Here is a 17,046-nt window from a genome sequence, read left to right as displayed (position 1 = left end):
AACCAGGTAGGCTAGTTGAGAACACCTTTATTTAACCAGGTAGGCTAGTTGAGAACACCTTTATTTAACCAGGTAGGCTAGTTGAGAACACCTTTATTTAACCAGGTATGCTAGTTGAGAACACCTTTATTTAACCAGGTAGGCCAGTTGAGAACACCTTTATTTAACCAGGTAGGCTAGTTGAGAACAAGTTCTCATTTGCAACTGCGACCTGGCCAAGATAAGGCATAGCAGTGTGAACAGACAACACAGCGTTACACATGGAGTAAACAATTAACAAGTCAATAACACAGTAGAAAAAAGGGGAGTCTATATACATTGTGTGCAAAAGGCATGAGAAGGTAGGCGAATAATTACAATTATGCAGATTAACACTGGAGTGATAAATGATCAGATGGTCATGTACAGGTAGAGATATTGGTGTGCAAAAGAGCAGAAAAATAAATAAATAAAAACAGTATGGGGATGAGGTAGGTAAAAATGGGTGGGCTATATACCGATGGACTATGTACAGCTGCAGCGATCGGTTAGCTGCTCAGATAGCAGATGTTTGAAGTTGGTGAGGGAGATAAAAGTCTCCAACTTCAGCGATTTTTGCAATTCGTTCCAGTCACAGGCAGCAGAGAACTGGAACGAAAGGCGGCCAAATTAGGTGTTGGCTTTAGGGATGATCAGTGAGATACACCTGCTGGAGCGCGTGCTACGGATGGGTGTTGCCATCGTAACCAGTGAACTGAGATAAGGCGGAGCTTTACCTAGCATGGACTTGTAGATGACCTGGAGCCAGTGGGTCTGGCGACGAATATGTAGCGAGGGCCAGCCGACTAGAGCATACAAGTCGCAGTGGTGGGTGGTATAAGGTGCTTTAGTGACAAAACGGATGGCACTGTGATAAACTGCATCCAGTTTGCTGAGTAGAGTGTATAGTATAGTGCACTATATAGGGAATAGGGTGGCTTAGGGGACAATAGGGTTCCATAAGGGACAATAGGTGACAAAAGGGTGTCATAGAGGACAATAGGGGACAACAGGGGACAAAAGGGTGTCATAGAGGACAATAGGATGTCATAGGGGACAACAGGGGACAAAAGGGTGTCATAGGGGACAACAGGGATAGTTTTTACCCCTAACATTGACCCAGGAGTGATAGTTTTTACCCCTAACCATGACCCAGGAGGGATAGTTTTTACCCCTAACCATGACCCAGGAGGGATAATTTTTACCCCTAACCATGACCCAGGAGGGATAGTTTTTACCCCTAACCATGAACCAGGAGGGATAGTTTTTACCCCTAACCATGACCCAGGAGGGATAGTTTTTACCCCTAACCATGACCCAGGAGGGATAATTTTTACCCCTAACTATGACCCAGGAGGGATAGTTTTTAGCCCTAACCATGACCCAGGAGGGATAGTTTTTACCCCTAAACATGACCCAGGAGGGATAGTTTTTACCCCTAACCATGACCCAGGAGGGATAGTTTTTAGCCCTAACCATGACCCAGGAGGGATAGTTTTTAGCCCTAACCATGACCCAGGAGGGATAGTTTTTACCCCTAACCATGACCCAGGAGGGATAGTTTTTACCCCTAACCATGACCCAGGAGGGATAGTTTTTACCCCTAACCATGACCCAGGAGGTATAGTTTTTAGCCCTAACTATGACCCAGGAGGGATAGTTTTTAGCCCTAACCATGATCCAGGAGGGATAGTTTTTACCCCTAACCATGACCCAGGAGGGATAGTTTTTACCCCTAACCATGACCCAGGAGGGATAGTTTTTACCCCTAACTATGACCCAGGAGGGATAGTTTTTACCCCTAAACATGACCCAGGAGGGATAGTTTTTACCCCTAACCATGACCCAGGAGGGATAGTTTTACCCCTAACCATGACCCAGGAGGGATAGTTTTTAGCCCTCCACATTCAGCCTCTTCTAGAGAACAGACCTCCACCACATTCAGCCTCTTCTAGTGAACAGACCTCCACATTCAGCCTCTTCTAGTGAACAGACCTCCACATTCAGCCTCTTCTAGTGAACAGACCTCCACATTCATCCTCTTCTAGTGAACAGACCTCCACATTCAGCCTCTTCTAGTGAACAGACCTCCACATTCAGCCTCTTCTAGAGAACAGACCTCCACCACATTCAGCCTCTTCTAGTGAACAGACCTCCACATTCAGCCTCTTCTAGTGAACAGACCTCCACATTCAGCCTCTTCTAGTGAACAGACCTCCACATTCATCCTCTTCTAGTGAACAGACCTCCACATTCAGCCTCTTCTAGTGAACAGACCTCAACATTCAGCATCTTCTAGAGAACAGACCTCCACATTCAGCATCTTCCAGAGAACAGACCTCCACATTCAGCCTCTTCTAGTGAACAGACCTCCACATTCAGCATCTTCCAGTGAACAGACCTCCACATTCAGCCTCTTCTAGAGAACAGACCTCCTCCACATTCAGCCTCTTCTAGAGAACAGACCTCCACGTTCAGCCTCTTCTAGTGAACAGACCTCCACAATCAGCCTCTTCCAGTGAACAGACCTCCACATTCAGCCTCTTCCAGTGAACAGACCTCAACATTCAGCCTCTTCTAGTGAACAGACCTCCACAATCAGCCTCTTCCAGTGAACAGACCTCCAAATTCAGCCTCTTCTAGTGAACAGACCTCCACATTCAGCCTCTTCTAGTGAACAGACCTCCACATTCAGCCTCTTCCAGAGAACAGACCTCCACATTCAGGCTCTTCCAGTGAACAGACCTCCACATTCAGCCTCTTCCAGCGAACAGACCTCCACATTCAGCCTCTTCCAGAGAACAGACCTCCACATTCAGCATCTTCTAGAGAGCAGACCTCCACATTCAGCCTCTTCTAGTGAACAGACCTCCACATTCAGCCTCTTCCAGCGAACATACCTCCACATTCAGCCTCTTCCAGAGAACAGACCTCCACATTCAGCCTCTTCTGGTGAACAGACCTCCACATTCAGCCTCTTCCAGAGAACAGACCTCCACATTCAGCATCTTCTAGAGAACAGACCTCCACATTCAGCCTCTTCTAGTGAACAGACCTCCACAATCAGCCTCTTCTAGAGAACAGACCTCCACATTCAGCCTCTTCCAGTGAACAGACCTCCACATTCAGCCTCTTCTAGTGAACAGACCTCCACATTCAGCCTCTTCCAGAGAACAGACCTCCTCCACATTCAGCCTCTTCCAGAGAACAGACCTCCACATTCAGCCTCTTCTGGAGAACAGACCTCCACATTCAGCCTCTTCTAGTGAACAGGCCACCACATTCAGCCTCTTCTGGTGAACAGACCTCCACATTCAGCCTCTTCCAGAGAACAGACCTCCACATTCAGCCTCTTCTAGTGAACAGACCTCCACATTCAGCCTCTTCTGGTGAACAGATCTCCATATTCAGCCTCTTCTGGTGAACAGACCTCCACATTCAGCCTTTTCTAGTGAACAGACCTCCACATTCAGCCTCTTCCAGAGAACAGACCTCCACATTCAGCCTCTTCTAGTGAACAGACCTCCACATTCAGCATCCTCCAGAGAACAGACCTCCACATTCAGCCTCTTCTGGTGAACAGACCTCCACATTCAGCATCTTCTAGAGAACAGACCTCCACATTCAGCCTCTTCCAGTGAACAGATCTCCACATTCAGCCTCTTCTAGTGAACAGACCTCCACATTCAGCCTCTTCCAGTGAACAGACCTCCACATTCAGACTCTTCCAGAGAACAGACCTCCACATTCAGCCTCTTCTAGAGAACAAACCACATTCAGCATCTTCTAGAGAACAGACCTCCACATTCAGCCTCTTCTAGAGAACAGACCTCCACATTCAGCCTCCTCCAGTGAACAGACCTCCACATTCAGCATCTTCTAGTGAACAGACCTCCACATTCAGCCTCTTCCAGAGAACAGACCTCCACATTCAGCCTCTTCCAGAGAACAGACCTCCACATTCAGCCTCTTCCAGAGAACAGACCTCCACATTCAGCCTCCTCCAGCCAGTAAACAGACCTCCACATTCAGCCTCCTCCAGCGAACAGACCTCCACATTCAGCCTCCTCCAGCCAGTAAACAGACCTCCACATTCAGCCTCCTCCAGCGAACAGACCTCTACATTCAGCCTCTTCCGTTCAGAAGTGTCATCTTTGAGCACTTTTAGCCAGGGGCGTGGCCCAGCGGGGCCCCCTGACCCTGTTCATTCCCCTTTTAGCCAGGGGCGTGGCCCAGCGGGGGCCCCTGACCCTGTTCATTCCCCTTTTAGCCAGGTGTGTACCCCAGCGGGGCCCCTGACCCTGTTCATTCCCCTTTTAGCCAGGTGTGTACCCCACAGCGGGGCCCCCTGACCCTGTTCATTCCCCTTTTAGCCAGGTGTGTACCCCAGCGGGGCCCCCTGACCCTGTTCATTCCCCTGTTAGCCAGGCGTGTACCCCAGCGGCCCAGCGGGGCCCCCTGACCCTGTTCATTCCACTTTTATCCAGGTGTGTACCCCACAGCGGGGCCCTCTGACCCTGTTCATTCCCCTTTTAGCCAGGTGTGTACCCCACAGCGGGGCCCCCTGACCCTGTTCATTCCCCTTTTAGCCAGGCGTGTACCCCAGCGGCCCAGCGGGGCCCCTGGCCCTGTTCATTCCCCTTTTAGCCAGGGGCGTGGCCCAGCGGGGCCCCCTGACCCTGTTCATTCCCCTTTTAGCCAGGGGCGTGGCCCAGCGGGGTCCCTTGACCCTGTTCATTCCCCTTTTAGCCAGGTGTGTACCCCAGCGGGGCCCCCTGACCCTGTTCATTCCACTTTTGTAGTGGTTCTGAAAATACAGCTCCCCATTCGGCCTGATTAGATCACAGACAGACAACCTCTCTCTCAAGGGACACGGCGCTCTCCCTTTGGACAATTATTGGACAAACTATTATTGCCCTTTCTGGGGAGTAAATATGAAAAACTTCTCCTCTACATTTATATATACAGTGCCTTGCGAAAGTATTCGGCCCCCTTGAACTTTTGTTGTTGTTTCAGGCTTCAAACATAAAGATATAACATTTAATTTTTTGCGAAGAATCAACAAGTGGGACACAATCATGAAGTGGAACGACATTTATTGGATATTTCAAACTTTTTTAACAAATCAAAAACTGAAAAATTGGGCGTGCAAAATTATTCAGCCCCCTTAAGTTAATACTTTGTAGCGCCACCTTTTGCTGCGATTACAGCTGTAAGTCGCTTGGGGTATGTCTCTATCAGTTTTGCACATCGAGAGACTGAAATTTTTTCCCATTCCTCCTTGCAAAACAGCTCAAGCTCAGTGAGGTTGGATGGAGAGCATTTGTGAACAGCAGTTTTCAGTTCTTTCCACAGATTCTCGATTGGATTCAGGTCTGGACTTTGACTTGGCCATTCTAACACCTGGATATGTTTATTTTTGAACCATTCCATTGTATATTTTGCTTTATGTTTTGGATCATTGTCTTGTTGGAAGACAAATCTCCGTCCCAGTCTCAGGTCTTTTGCAGACTCCATCAGGTTTTCTTCCAGAATGGTCCTGTATTTGGCTCCATCCATCTTCCCATCAATTTTAACCATCTTCCCTGTCCCTGCTGAAGAAAAGCAGGCCCAAACCATGATGCTGCCACCACCATGTTTGACAGTGGGGATGGTGTGTTCAGGGTGATGAGCTGTGTTGCTTTTACGCCAAACATAACATTTTGCATTGTTGCTAAAAAGTTCAATTTTGGTTTCATCTGACTGGAGCACCTTCTTCCACATGTTTGGTGTGTCTCCCAGGTGGCTTGTGGCAAACTTTAAACAACACTTTTTATGGATATCTTTAAGAAATGGCTTTCTTCTTGCCACTTCCATAAAGGCCAGATTTGTGCAATATACAACTGATTGTTGTCCTATGGACAGAGTCTCCCACCTCAGCTGTAGATCTCTGCAGTTCATCCAGAGTGATCATGGGCCTCTTGGCTGCATCTCTGATCAGTCTTCTCCTTGTATGAGCTGAAAGTTTAGAGGGACGGCCAGGTCTTGGTAGATTTGCAGTGGTCTGATACTCCTTCCATTTCAATATTATCGCTTACACAATTGCTCCTTGGGATGTTTAAAGCTTGGGAAATCTTTTTGTATCCAAATCCGGCTTTAAACTTCTTCACAACAGTATCTCGGACCTGCCTGGTGTGTTCCTTGTTCTTCATGATGCTCTCTGCGCTTTTAACGGACCTCTGAGACTATCACAGTGCAGGTGCATTTATACGGAGACTTGATTACACACAGGTGGATTGTATTTATCATCATTAGTCATTTAGGTCAACATTGGATCATTCAGAGATCCTCACTGCACTTCTGGAGAGAGTTTGCTGCACTGAAAGTAAAGGGGCTGAATAATTTTGCACGCCCAATTTTTCAGTTTTTGATTTGTTAGAAAAGTTTGAAATATCCAATAAATGTCGTTCCACTTCATGATTGTGTCCCACTTGTTGTTGATTCTTCACAAAAAAATACAGTTTTATATCTTTAAGTTTGAAGCCTGAAATCTGGCAAAAGGTCGCAAAGTTCAAGGGGGCCGAATACTTTCGCAAGGCACTGTAAATATAAAACACTTCTCCTCTACATTTAGTTATAAATATAAAACACTTCTTTCTCCTCTACATTTAGTTATAAATATAAAACACTTCTTTCTCCTCTACATTTAGTTATAAATATAAAACACTTCTTTCTCCTCTACATTTAGTTATAAATATAAAACACTTCTTTCTCCTCTACATTTAGTTATAAATATAAAACACTTCTCCTCTACATTTAGTTATAAATATAAAACACTTCTTTCTCCTCTACATTTAGTTATAAATATAAAACACTTCTGTCTCCTCTACATTTAGTTATAAATATAAAACACTTCTCCTCTACATTTAGTTATAAATATAAAACACTTCTCCTCTACATTTAGTTCTAAATATAAAACACTTCTCTACATTTAGTGGTGAGAAATGCTTGTTTCATGAATAATTACAGCAGTTTAACAAACAGAACAAGATACAGTTGAAGTCAGTAAAACGGGTCCCTGGTTTCCTAAGCAAAGTTATAAATAGGCCTCTATCACAGCTTATATTTCACTAACCTTGTTATCGGTGTGGTTTTGGACGGGGACGTCCTTCTGTTATTGTCTCCTGGTATCCGTCTCTTCCCTGGTCCTCATCTGCCACTTCGATGTTGCTGGTTGTGTCCGTTATTTCAAAAGTTTATTAAAAATTACAAAAATGATTGTTGTTTTTGATTGGTGGCAGTCCAGGCTGTTGTCCTTCACGAGCATGATAACGAGTTTGTCCCAACCTGTCCCTTCCAGTCCTCTGTCAGTCAAAGCCTGGACGTGTAATGTCCCCGTCTGTCTCTTTCTGTCTCCTGTTCTTCTCATGGACATGTAATGTTCACAGTCTGTCTCTTTCTGCCTCCTGTTCTTCTCATGGACATGTAATGTCCCCAGTCTGTCTCTTTCTGTCTCCTGTTCTTCTCATGGACATGTAATGTTCACAGTCTGTCTCTTTCTGTCTCCTGTTCTTCTCATGGACATGTAATGTTCACAGTCTGTCTCTTTCTGTCTCCTGTTCTTCTCATGGACATGTAATGTCCCCAGTCTGTCTCTTTCTGTCTCCTGTTCTTCTCATGGACATGTAATGTCCCCAGTCTGTCTCTTTCTGTCTCCTGTTCTTCTCATGGACATGTAATGTCCCCAGTCTGTCTCTTTCTGTCTCCTGTTCTTCTCATGGACATGTAATGTTCACAGTCTGTCTCTTTCTGTCTCCTGTTCTTCTCACGGACCTGAGAGGGGGGGTAGTTCTGTTCTTCTCACGGACATGAGAGGGGGGGTAGTTCTGTTCTTCTCACGGACCTGAGAGGGGGGGTAGTTCTGTTCTTCTCACGGACATGAGAGGGGGGGTAGTTCTGTTCTTCTCACGGACCTGAGAGGGGGGGTAGTTCTGTTCTTCTCACGGACCTGAGACGGGGGGTAGTTCTGTTCTTCTCACGGACATGAGAGGGGGGGGGGTAGTTCTGTTCTTCTCACCGACATGAGAGGGGGGGTAGTTCTGTTCTTCTCACGAACATGAGAGGGGGGGTAGTTCTGTTCTTCTCACGGACCTGAGAGGGGGGGTAGTTCTGTTCTTCTCACGGACGTGAGAGAGGGGGTAGTCCTGTTCTTCTCACGGACCTGAGAGGGGGGGGTAGTTCTGTTCTTCTCACCGACATGAGAGGGGGGGGTAGTCCTGTTCTTCTCACGGACCTGAGAGGGGGGGTAGTTCTGTTCTTCTCACGGACCTGAGAGGGGGGGTAGTTCTGTTCTTCTCACGGACGTGAGAGAGGGGGTAGTCCTGTTCTTCTCACGGACCTGAGAGGGATGTAGTACCAGATGTTTCTATATAAATAAAATCTACTTTGTTTCTTTAAGATCGCCAATAAATATTATTAGGCCTAAAATTATGAAAATATATACATGGTGTCAGAGGTGCATTTGTTATCTTTCTGTAGTAAACATACGCCTAAACAGAGACAGTACAATATACAAAAATAAAATCCCCATTTGGCGTTTGTTGTTTGTTTTCTATATTTATAACGAGGTGTTTACTTCCCTGATGACACACTGTGTCAGAGACAGAGACGACATTTTGGTTGGTCGTGGTGAATCGGTTATAAGGCCTAGCAACAGTAGTCGATCTCACCACATCCTAACCCTCTCTCTCTCTCAGCCACGCTCAGAGACCAGTAGTCTATCTCACCACATCCTAACCCTCTCTCTCTCTCTCTCAGCCACGCTCAGAGACAGTAGTCTATCTCACCACATCCTAACCCTCTCTCTCTCTCTCAGCCACGCTCAGAGACAGTAATTATCTCCGGTCCTGCTAGCAGTCTTGATTAGAGCCCCCCCCCCACCCCACTGTAGCTGTTGACTTAATGACGGTCATATAAAACGGGATCTGGACGTAAGGTGATGATGTGATCACAGAGGCTATAGCGTTAGATAACCTAACACACTAGGAGTATTAGGGACATCTGGGCTATGGCTATCTGGGGTTGTGTGTGCATTTTATGTTAATGTAGGGATCCAGGCTATCCCCAGGCTATCTGGGGTTGTGTGTGTATTTTATGTTAATGTAGGGACCCAGGCTATCTGGGGTTGTGTGTATTTTATGTTAATGTGGGGACCCAGGCTATCTAGGGTTGTGTGTATTTTATGTTAATGTAGGGACCCAGGCTATCTAGGGTTGTGTGTATTTTAAGTTAATGTAGGGACCCAGGCTATCTAGGGCTGTGTGTATTTTATGTTAATATAGGGACCCAGGCTATCTAGGGTTGTGTGTATTTTATGTTAATGTGGAGAACCAATATGTGTGTGTGTGTGTGTGTGTGTGTGTGTGTGTGTGTGTGTGTGTGTGTTGTTTTACCAGATCAAGAAGATTATAAAGGGCTTTTTATAAATCAACTCTCATTTCTCTAAAACTTTTCAGGATTGATCCTTGGACTGCGCCAGCAGAAACACCCTATTCCCTATATAGTGCACTACTTTAGACCAGGGCCCATGCACCTTATTCCCTATATAGTGCACTACTTTAGACCAGGGCCCATGCACCCTATTCCCTATATAGTGCACTACTTTAGACCAGGACCCATGCACCCTATTCCCTATATAGTACACTACTTTAGACCAGGACCCATGCACCCTATTCCCTATATAGTGCACTACTTTAGACCAGAACCCTATTCCCTATATAGTGCACTACTTTAGACCAGGACCCTATTCCCTATATAGTGCACTACTTTAGACCAGAGCCTTATTCCCTATATAGTGCACTACTTTAGACCAGAGCCCTATTCCCTATATAGTACACTACTTTAGACCAGAGCCCTATTCACTATATAGTGCACTACTTTAGACCAGGACCCATGCACCCTATTCCCTATATAGTGCACTACTTTAGACCAGGACCCATGCACACTATTCCCTATATAGTGCACTACTTTAGACCAGGACCCATGCACACTATTCCCTATATAGTACACTACTTTAGACCAGGACCCATAGGCCCGAGAAGTAGTGCACTGTGTAGGGAATAGGGTGTCATTTGGGACTCATGGCTCTGCTTTCGTTTAGGCTCCAAATCCATTAATACCAGGAGGGATTTTATACATCAACTCACTGATAGAGGCTTGAAAATCACCGCAGCAAAACACACTGCTCTCTATTCAATTAGTCACTGTAATAAAAAGAGAATTCTTACTGTCTGTCTGTGTCTGACTGTCTGTCTGTCTGTGGGGACTACTGTCTGTCTGTCTGTTTGTGGGGACTACTGTCTGTCTGTCTGTGGGGACTACTGTCTGTCTGTCTGTCTGTGGGGACTACTGTCTGGCTGTCTGTCTGTCTGTGGGGACTACTGTCTGTCTGTCTGTCTGTCTGTCTGTCTGTCTGTCTGTCTGTCTGTCTGTCTGTCTGTCTGTCTGTCTGTCTGTGGGGACTACTGTCTGTCTGTCTGTCTGTGGGGACTACTGTCTGTCTGTCTGTCTGTCTGTGGGGACTACTGTCTGTCTGTCTGTCTGTGGGGACTACTGTCTGTCAGTCTGTCTGTGGGGACTACAGGTCCGACTCCGTCTTGTTCAGACAGAACGCGTAAAGGGATCGTTTAATGTTCATGCTGCTGTTAGCCTTGATATTCTCCTTCTCCGCTCCTGTTCCGTCCTCCTCGTCTCCCGACTTGGCAGATCCCTTACTGTCCTTCCTCTTTAACTGAGGACTGTCCTGACTGCTGTTGGGCGGGTCGTCTTTCAGAGAAGACTGGTCCTGGTCCGTCTCCCTGTGGTAGAAATAGTTAAAGTTGGACACGATGACAGGCACCGGCAGCGCGATGGTCAGCACCCCGGCGATGGCGCAGAGAGAGCCCACTATCTTCCCCCCCACTGTCACCGGCCTCATGTCCCCGTAGCCCACCGTTGTCATGGTGACCACGGCCCACCAGAAGGCGTCGGGGATGCTGGAGAAATGCGATTCGGGCTCGTCCGCTTCGGCGAAGAACACAGCGCTGGAGAAGAGGATGACTCCGATGAAGAGGAAGAAAATGAGCAGCCCCAACTCTCTCATACTGGCTTTGAGGGTTTGTCCTAATATCTGAAGCCCCTTGGAGTGTCTGGACAGCTTGAAGATCCTGAACACCCTGACCAGCCGGATGACTCTGAGGATGGCCAGAGACATGGTCTGTCCGTTGCCGTGCTCCTGCGGTTCCTCCACCTGCTGCTCCGCCAGCTCTGTGCCCACCGTGATGAAGTAAGGCAGGATAGACATGATGTCTATGATGTTCATGACGGTCTTGGAGAACTCCGACTTACTGGGGCAGGCGAAGAAACGCACTATGAATTCAAAAGTGAACCATATCACGCAAGTGGTTTCCACTATGAAGAAAGGGTCTGTGAATGTGAGAGAGGGACGGGGAACGGTGTTGTTACCAGGCCGACTGGTGACCGGTAGCTCCCTCTCGTCCCTGAACTCCGGTAGTGTCTCCATGCAAAATGTGATAATGGATATGGTGATGACTAGCACTGAGACGATAGCGATGCCTCGCGCCGGGCTGGAACTCTCCGGGTATTCGAATATGAGCCAGACTTGTTTCTGAAACTCATTCTGCGGTAGCGGTTTCTCTTCCTCTTTAATAAATCCCTCGTCTTCTCTAAACCGTTCCATGGCCTCTTCCCCTAGTCGGTAAAACCGAATCTCATCGGCGAACACGTCGATAGACACATTGACAGGTCGTCTGATCTTACCTCCCGACTGATAGAAATATAAGATCCCGTCGAAACTTGGCCGGTTACGGTCGAAAAAGTACTCGTTCCGGAGCGGGTCGAAGTATTTGATCCTCTTATAGGGGTCCCCCAGTAACGTTTCGGGGAACTGGTTGAGTGTCCCTAGCTGTGTCTCGTACTTTAACCCAGCGATGTTGATCAGCACCCTCTCGTTGTTGTCCATGTCTCTGCGCTCAATATCCAACATGTCATCGTCCAACAGATGGGGACTGTGGTCTGCGCGCCAGAGCGCATCCATCACGTTCTCCTTGCAACTCAAAGTGTTATTCATATCGTTGATTTTCCACGTCCTCGGTTTGGGACTCCCGATTGTATTAATCTCTTTGTGACCGCTGTAGCCCAGCTCGCTGAGTCCACTCTGGACAAACGGCGGAGGTTGAGGGTGATCCAGCGCGTTACGGCAGGCTACATCTCCGGCATTGCCACCGCTTCCTTTCGCTCCGCCGTTCTCAAAACTCACCAGCGCTATCTCCATACCGTATCCATTAAATAGGCTTTATAAATATAAAAACGGAAAATACTTGTAGTGTTGAACCAACAACAATAACCCCTCCAACGGTTTCACCCCGACGGCTGAACTGACAAGCAGCAGCAGTTAAAGCTGGATCAAATCCAACGCGCCCTCCGCCGATAAAACAATACTGTGTGTTTGGAACGGACGAGGCTAAGCCATGAGCGCGCGTGCTCCCTGGTCTCTCTCGGGAAAGTAAATAATACCGAGAGAGACAGAGAGAGAGAGGGAGGGAGGGAGGGAGAGAGAGAGCTGGATAGAGACAGAGAGAGAGAGAGAGAGAGAGAGAGAGAGAGAGAGGGGGGGGGGAGGAGAGAGAGAGAGAGCTGGATAGAGACAGAGAGAGACAGAGAGAGAGAGAGAGAGAGGGGGGGAGAGGAGAGAGAGAGAACGAACCCCGGATGAGAAAGTAATAAGTATTCCTGATGTCAAAAGAGCTGTTCAACCAACCGCTGTCTGAGAAGCCTTTGAAAACGTCTCTCTGTTAGACAATCTGTCATTCCTAACTGAAGGGGGGGATGGTTTTTTCCACATCTTGACTCTGAGAGGAGAGCACAACATACATAGTTTTGATTCTTTGAGTTTGAATTTCTTAAAAAAAAAATGTAATTAAAATATCAAAACCATTTATGTTCTAATATTGTATTATTCTTGGATGTATAACTAGATGTCCATTTAGCATGATGACCATGTTCACCCAGGGCCACTCCACATGTTCTGATCTCTAAAGATCAATATGGTAACTCCTTGGGACTATTGATTAAGGTCCCACCTAACTCTACTTCTATGTTCCCCACACTGTAGATCAGAGATCAGATCTGAAACAACAAATGGAAATAAATATGTCCCCTCTAATCATGTTGTTTTAACACGGCCTCCCCCCTCTACTCAATCCAGTAGTCACCGTGCTGAGGAGATACCAGGCCCTTACGGTGCTGAGGAGATACCAGTCCCTCACGGTGCTGAGGAGATACCAGGCCCTCACCGTGCTGAGAAAATACCAGGCCCTCACCGTGCTGAGGAGATACCAGGCCCTCACGGTGCTGAGGAGATACCAGTCCCTCACAGTGCTGAGGAGATACCAGGCCCTCACCGTGCTGAGGAGATACCAGGCCCTCACGGTGCTGAGGAGATACCAGGCCCTCACGGTGCTGAGGAGATACCAGGCCCTCACGGTGCTGAGGAGATACCAGGCCCTCACGGTGCTGAGAAGATACCAGGCCCTCACCGTGCTGAGAAGATACCAGGCCCTCACCGTGCTGAGAAGATACCAGGCCCTCACCGTGCTGAGAAGATACTAGGCCCTCACGGTGCTGAGAAGATACCAGGCCCTCACGGTGCTGAGAAGATACTAGGCCCTCACCGTGCTGAGGAGATACCAGGCCCTCACCGTGCTGAGAAGATACTAGGCCCTCACGGTGCTGAGAAGATACCAGTCCCTCACCGTGCTGAGAAGATACCAGGCCCTCACGGTGCTAAGAAGATACCAGGCCCTCACGGTGCTGAGAAGATACCAGGCCCTCACCGTGCTGAGAAGATACCAGGCCCTCATGGTGCTGAGGAGATACCAGGCCCTCACGGTGCTGAGGAGATACCAGGCCCTCACGGTGCTGAGGAGATACCAGTCCCTCACCGTGCTGAGGAGATACCAGGCCCTCACCGTGCTGAGAAGATACCAGGCCCTCACCGTGCTGAGGAGATACCAGGCCCTCACGGTGCTGAGGAGATACCAGGCCCTCACGGTGCTGAGAAGATACCAGGCCCTCACCGTGCTGAGAAGATACCAGGCCCTCACGGTGCTGAGGAGATACCAGGCCCTCACGGTGCTGAGAAGATACCAGGCCCTCACGGTGCTGAAAAGATACCAGGCCCTCACCGTGCTGAGAAGATACTAGGCCCTCACGGTGCTAAGAAGATACCAGGCCCTCACCGTGGTAAGAAGATACCAGGCCCTCACGGTGCTGAGAAGATACCAGGCCCTCACCGTGCTGAGAAGATACTAGGCCCTCACGGTGCTAAGAAGATACCAGGCCCTCACCATGCTTGAGAATATACCAGGCCCTCACGGTGCTAAGAAGATACCAGGCCCTCACAGTGCTAAGAAGATACCAGGCCCTCACGGTGCTGAGAAGATACCAGGCCCTCAGATGAGAGTTCAGCTCTGTCCCAGAACAAACCAGTAGTCACCATGCTGAGAAGATACCAGGCCCTCACGGTGCTAAGAAGATACCAGGCCCTCACGGTGCTGAGAAGATACCAGGCCCTCACAATGATGAGAAGATACCAGGCCCTCACGGTGCTGAGAAGATACCAGGCCCTGACGGTGCTGAGAAGATACCAGGCCCTCACGGTGCTGAGAAGATACCAGTCCCTCGCGGTGTTAAGAAGATACCAGGCCCTCACGGTGCTAAGAAGATACCAGGCCCTCACGGTGCTGAGAAGATACCAGTCCCTCACGGTGTTAAGAAGATACCAGTACCTCACGGTGCTAAGAAGATACCAGTCCCTCACCGTGCTGAGAAGATACCAGGCCCTCACCGTGGTAAGAAGATACCAGGCCCTCACGGTGCTGAGAAGATACCAGGCCCTCACCGTGCTGAGAAGATACTAGGCCCTCACGGTGCTAAGAAGATACCAGGCCCTCACCGTGGTAAGAAGATACCAGGCCCTCACGGTGCTGAGAAGATACCAGGCCCTCACCGTGCTGAGAAGATACTAGGCCCTCACGGTGCTAAGAAGATACCAGGCCCTCACCGTGCTAAGAAGATTCCAGGCCCTCACGGTGCTGAGAAGATACCAGGCCCTCAGATGAGAGTTCAGCTCTGTCCCAGAACAAACCAGTAGTCACCATGCTGAGAAGATACCAGGCCCTCACGGTGCTAAGAAGATACCAGGCCCTCACGGTGCTGAGAAGATACCAGGCCCTCACGGTGCTGAGAAGATACCAGGCCCTCACGGTGCTGAGAAGATACCAGGCCCTCACGGTGCTGAGAAGATACCAGGCCCTCACGGTGCTGAGAAGATACCAGGCCCTCACGATGCTGAGAAGATACCAGGCCCTCACGGTGCTAAGAAGATACCAGGCCCTCACGGTGCTAAGAAGATACCAGGCCCTCACGGTGCTGAGAAGATACCAGGCCCTCACGGTGCTGAGGAGATACCAGGCCCTCACGGTGCTGAGAAGATACCAGGCCCTCACGGTGCTGAGAAGATTCCAGGCCCTCACGGTGCTGAGAAGATACCAGGCCCTCACTTTGGTAAGAAGATACCAGGCCCTCACTGTGGTAAGAAGATACCAGGCCCTCACCGTGCTGAGAAGATACCAGGCCCTCAGATGAGAGTTCAGCTCTGTCCCAGAACAAACCAGTAGTCACCGTGCTGAGAAGATACCAGGCCCTCACGGTGCTAAGAAGATACCAGGCCCTCACGGTGCTGAGAAGATACCAGGCCCTCAGATGAGAGTTCAGCTCTGTCCCAGAACAATCCAGTAGTCACTGTGCTGAGAAGATACCAGGCCCTCACTGTGCCGAGAAGATACCAGGCCCTCACCGTGCTGAGAAGATACCAGGCCCTCACGGTGCTAAGAAGATACCAGGCCCTCACGGTGCTAAGAAGATACCAGGCCCTCAGATGAGAGTTCAGCTCTGTCCCAGAACAAACCAGTAGTCACCGTGCTGAGAAGATACCAGGCCCGTACGGTGCTGAGGAGATACCAGGCCTGTACGGTGCTGAGAAGATACCAGGCCCGTACGGTGCTAAGAAGATACCAGGCCCTCACGGTGCGAAGAAGATACCAGGCCCTCAGATGAGACTTCAGCTCTGTCCCAGAACAAACCAGTAGTCACCGTGCTGAGAAGATACCAGGCCCTCAGATGAGAGTTCAGCTCTGACCCAGGACAGGATCCTTAAATACCCCCTGACACATCGGGCAGTGATCTATCTGTGTTGGCTTTAATTGTCTGACATGTAGAAGAGGTGGTGAGAGGCTGGAGGGGGTCTCAGCTTGGTGACAGACATAGTGCCCTTCCTGCCATGGCTGAATGCCTTGCAGTCCTATCCTGGCAGACACACAGGGCAGGCAGGCTAAAAAGGATAGCCAGGCGGGATGCAGACACACATAACAGGGGAAAGCAGGCTGGCCATGTTGACAGACAGACCAGAGGAAGGCAGGCTGGCCATGTTGACAGACAGACCAGAGAAAGGCAGGCTGGCCATGTTGACAGACAGACCAGAGGAAGGCAGGCTGGCCAGGTTGACAGACAGACCAGAGGAAGGCAGGTCGGCCATGTTGACAGACAGACCAGAGGAAAGCAGGCTGGCCATGTTAACAGACAGACCAGAGGAAGGCAGGCCGGCCATGTTGACAGACAGAGCAGAGGAAAGCAGGCTGGCCATGTTGACAGACAGAGCAGGGGAAAGCAGGCCGGCCAGGTTGACAGACAGAGCAGAGGAAAGCAGGCTGGCCAGGTTGACAGACAGAACAGAGGAAGGCAGGCCGGCCATGTTGACAGAAAGAGCAGAGGAAATCAGGCTGGCCAGGTTGACAGACAGAACAGAGGAAGGCAGGCCGGCCATGTTGACAGACAGAGCAGAGGAAGGCAGGCTGGCCATGTTGACAGACAGACCAGAGGAAGGCAGGCCGGCCATGTTGACAGACAGAGCAGTGGAAAGCAGGCTGGCCA

The 17,046-nt window shown here is 49.1% G+C and overlaps 1 protein-coding gene across 1 annotated transcript; it reads right to left on the bottom strand.

Moving 5' to 3' along the window:
- Positions 1 to 10,583: 10,583 nt before the first annotated feature.
- On the bottom strand, positions 10,584 to 12,451 carry LOC139392694 (potassium voltage-gated channel subfamily A member 1-like). The gene has a single exon (XM_071140865.1). The coding sequence runs from the start codon at positions 12,326 to 12,328 to the stop codon at positions 10,634 to 10,636; it is 1,695 nt and encodes a 564-aa protein (XP_070996966.1). The 5' UTR covers positions 12,329 to 12,451; the 3' UTR covers positions 10,584 to 10,633.
- Between the last annotated feature and the right edge of the window lie 4,595 nt (positions 12,452 to 17,046).

Source organism: Oncorhynchus clarkii, chromosome 33 (genome assembly GCF_045791955.1).
Source record: "Oncorhynchus clarkii lewisi isolate Uvic-CL-2024 chromosome 33, UVic_Ocla_1.0, whole genome shotgun sequence".
NCBI classification, from domain to species: domain Eukaryota; kingdom Metazoa; phylum Chordata; class Actinopteri; order Salmoniformes; family Salmonidae; genus Oncorhynchus; species Oncorhynchus clarkii.
The sequence above is the reverse complement of the archived record's forward strand: the minus strand, read 5'-3'. Positions and strand labels throughout refer to the sequence as shown.

Excerpts from the sequence above, each read along its gene's own strand:
- LOC139392694 (XM_071140865.1), bottom strand. The coding sequence starts at position 12,328 with ATGGAGATAGCGCTGGTGAGTTTTGAGAACGGCGGAGCGAAAGGAAGC.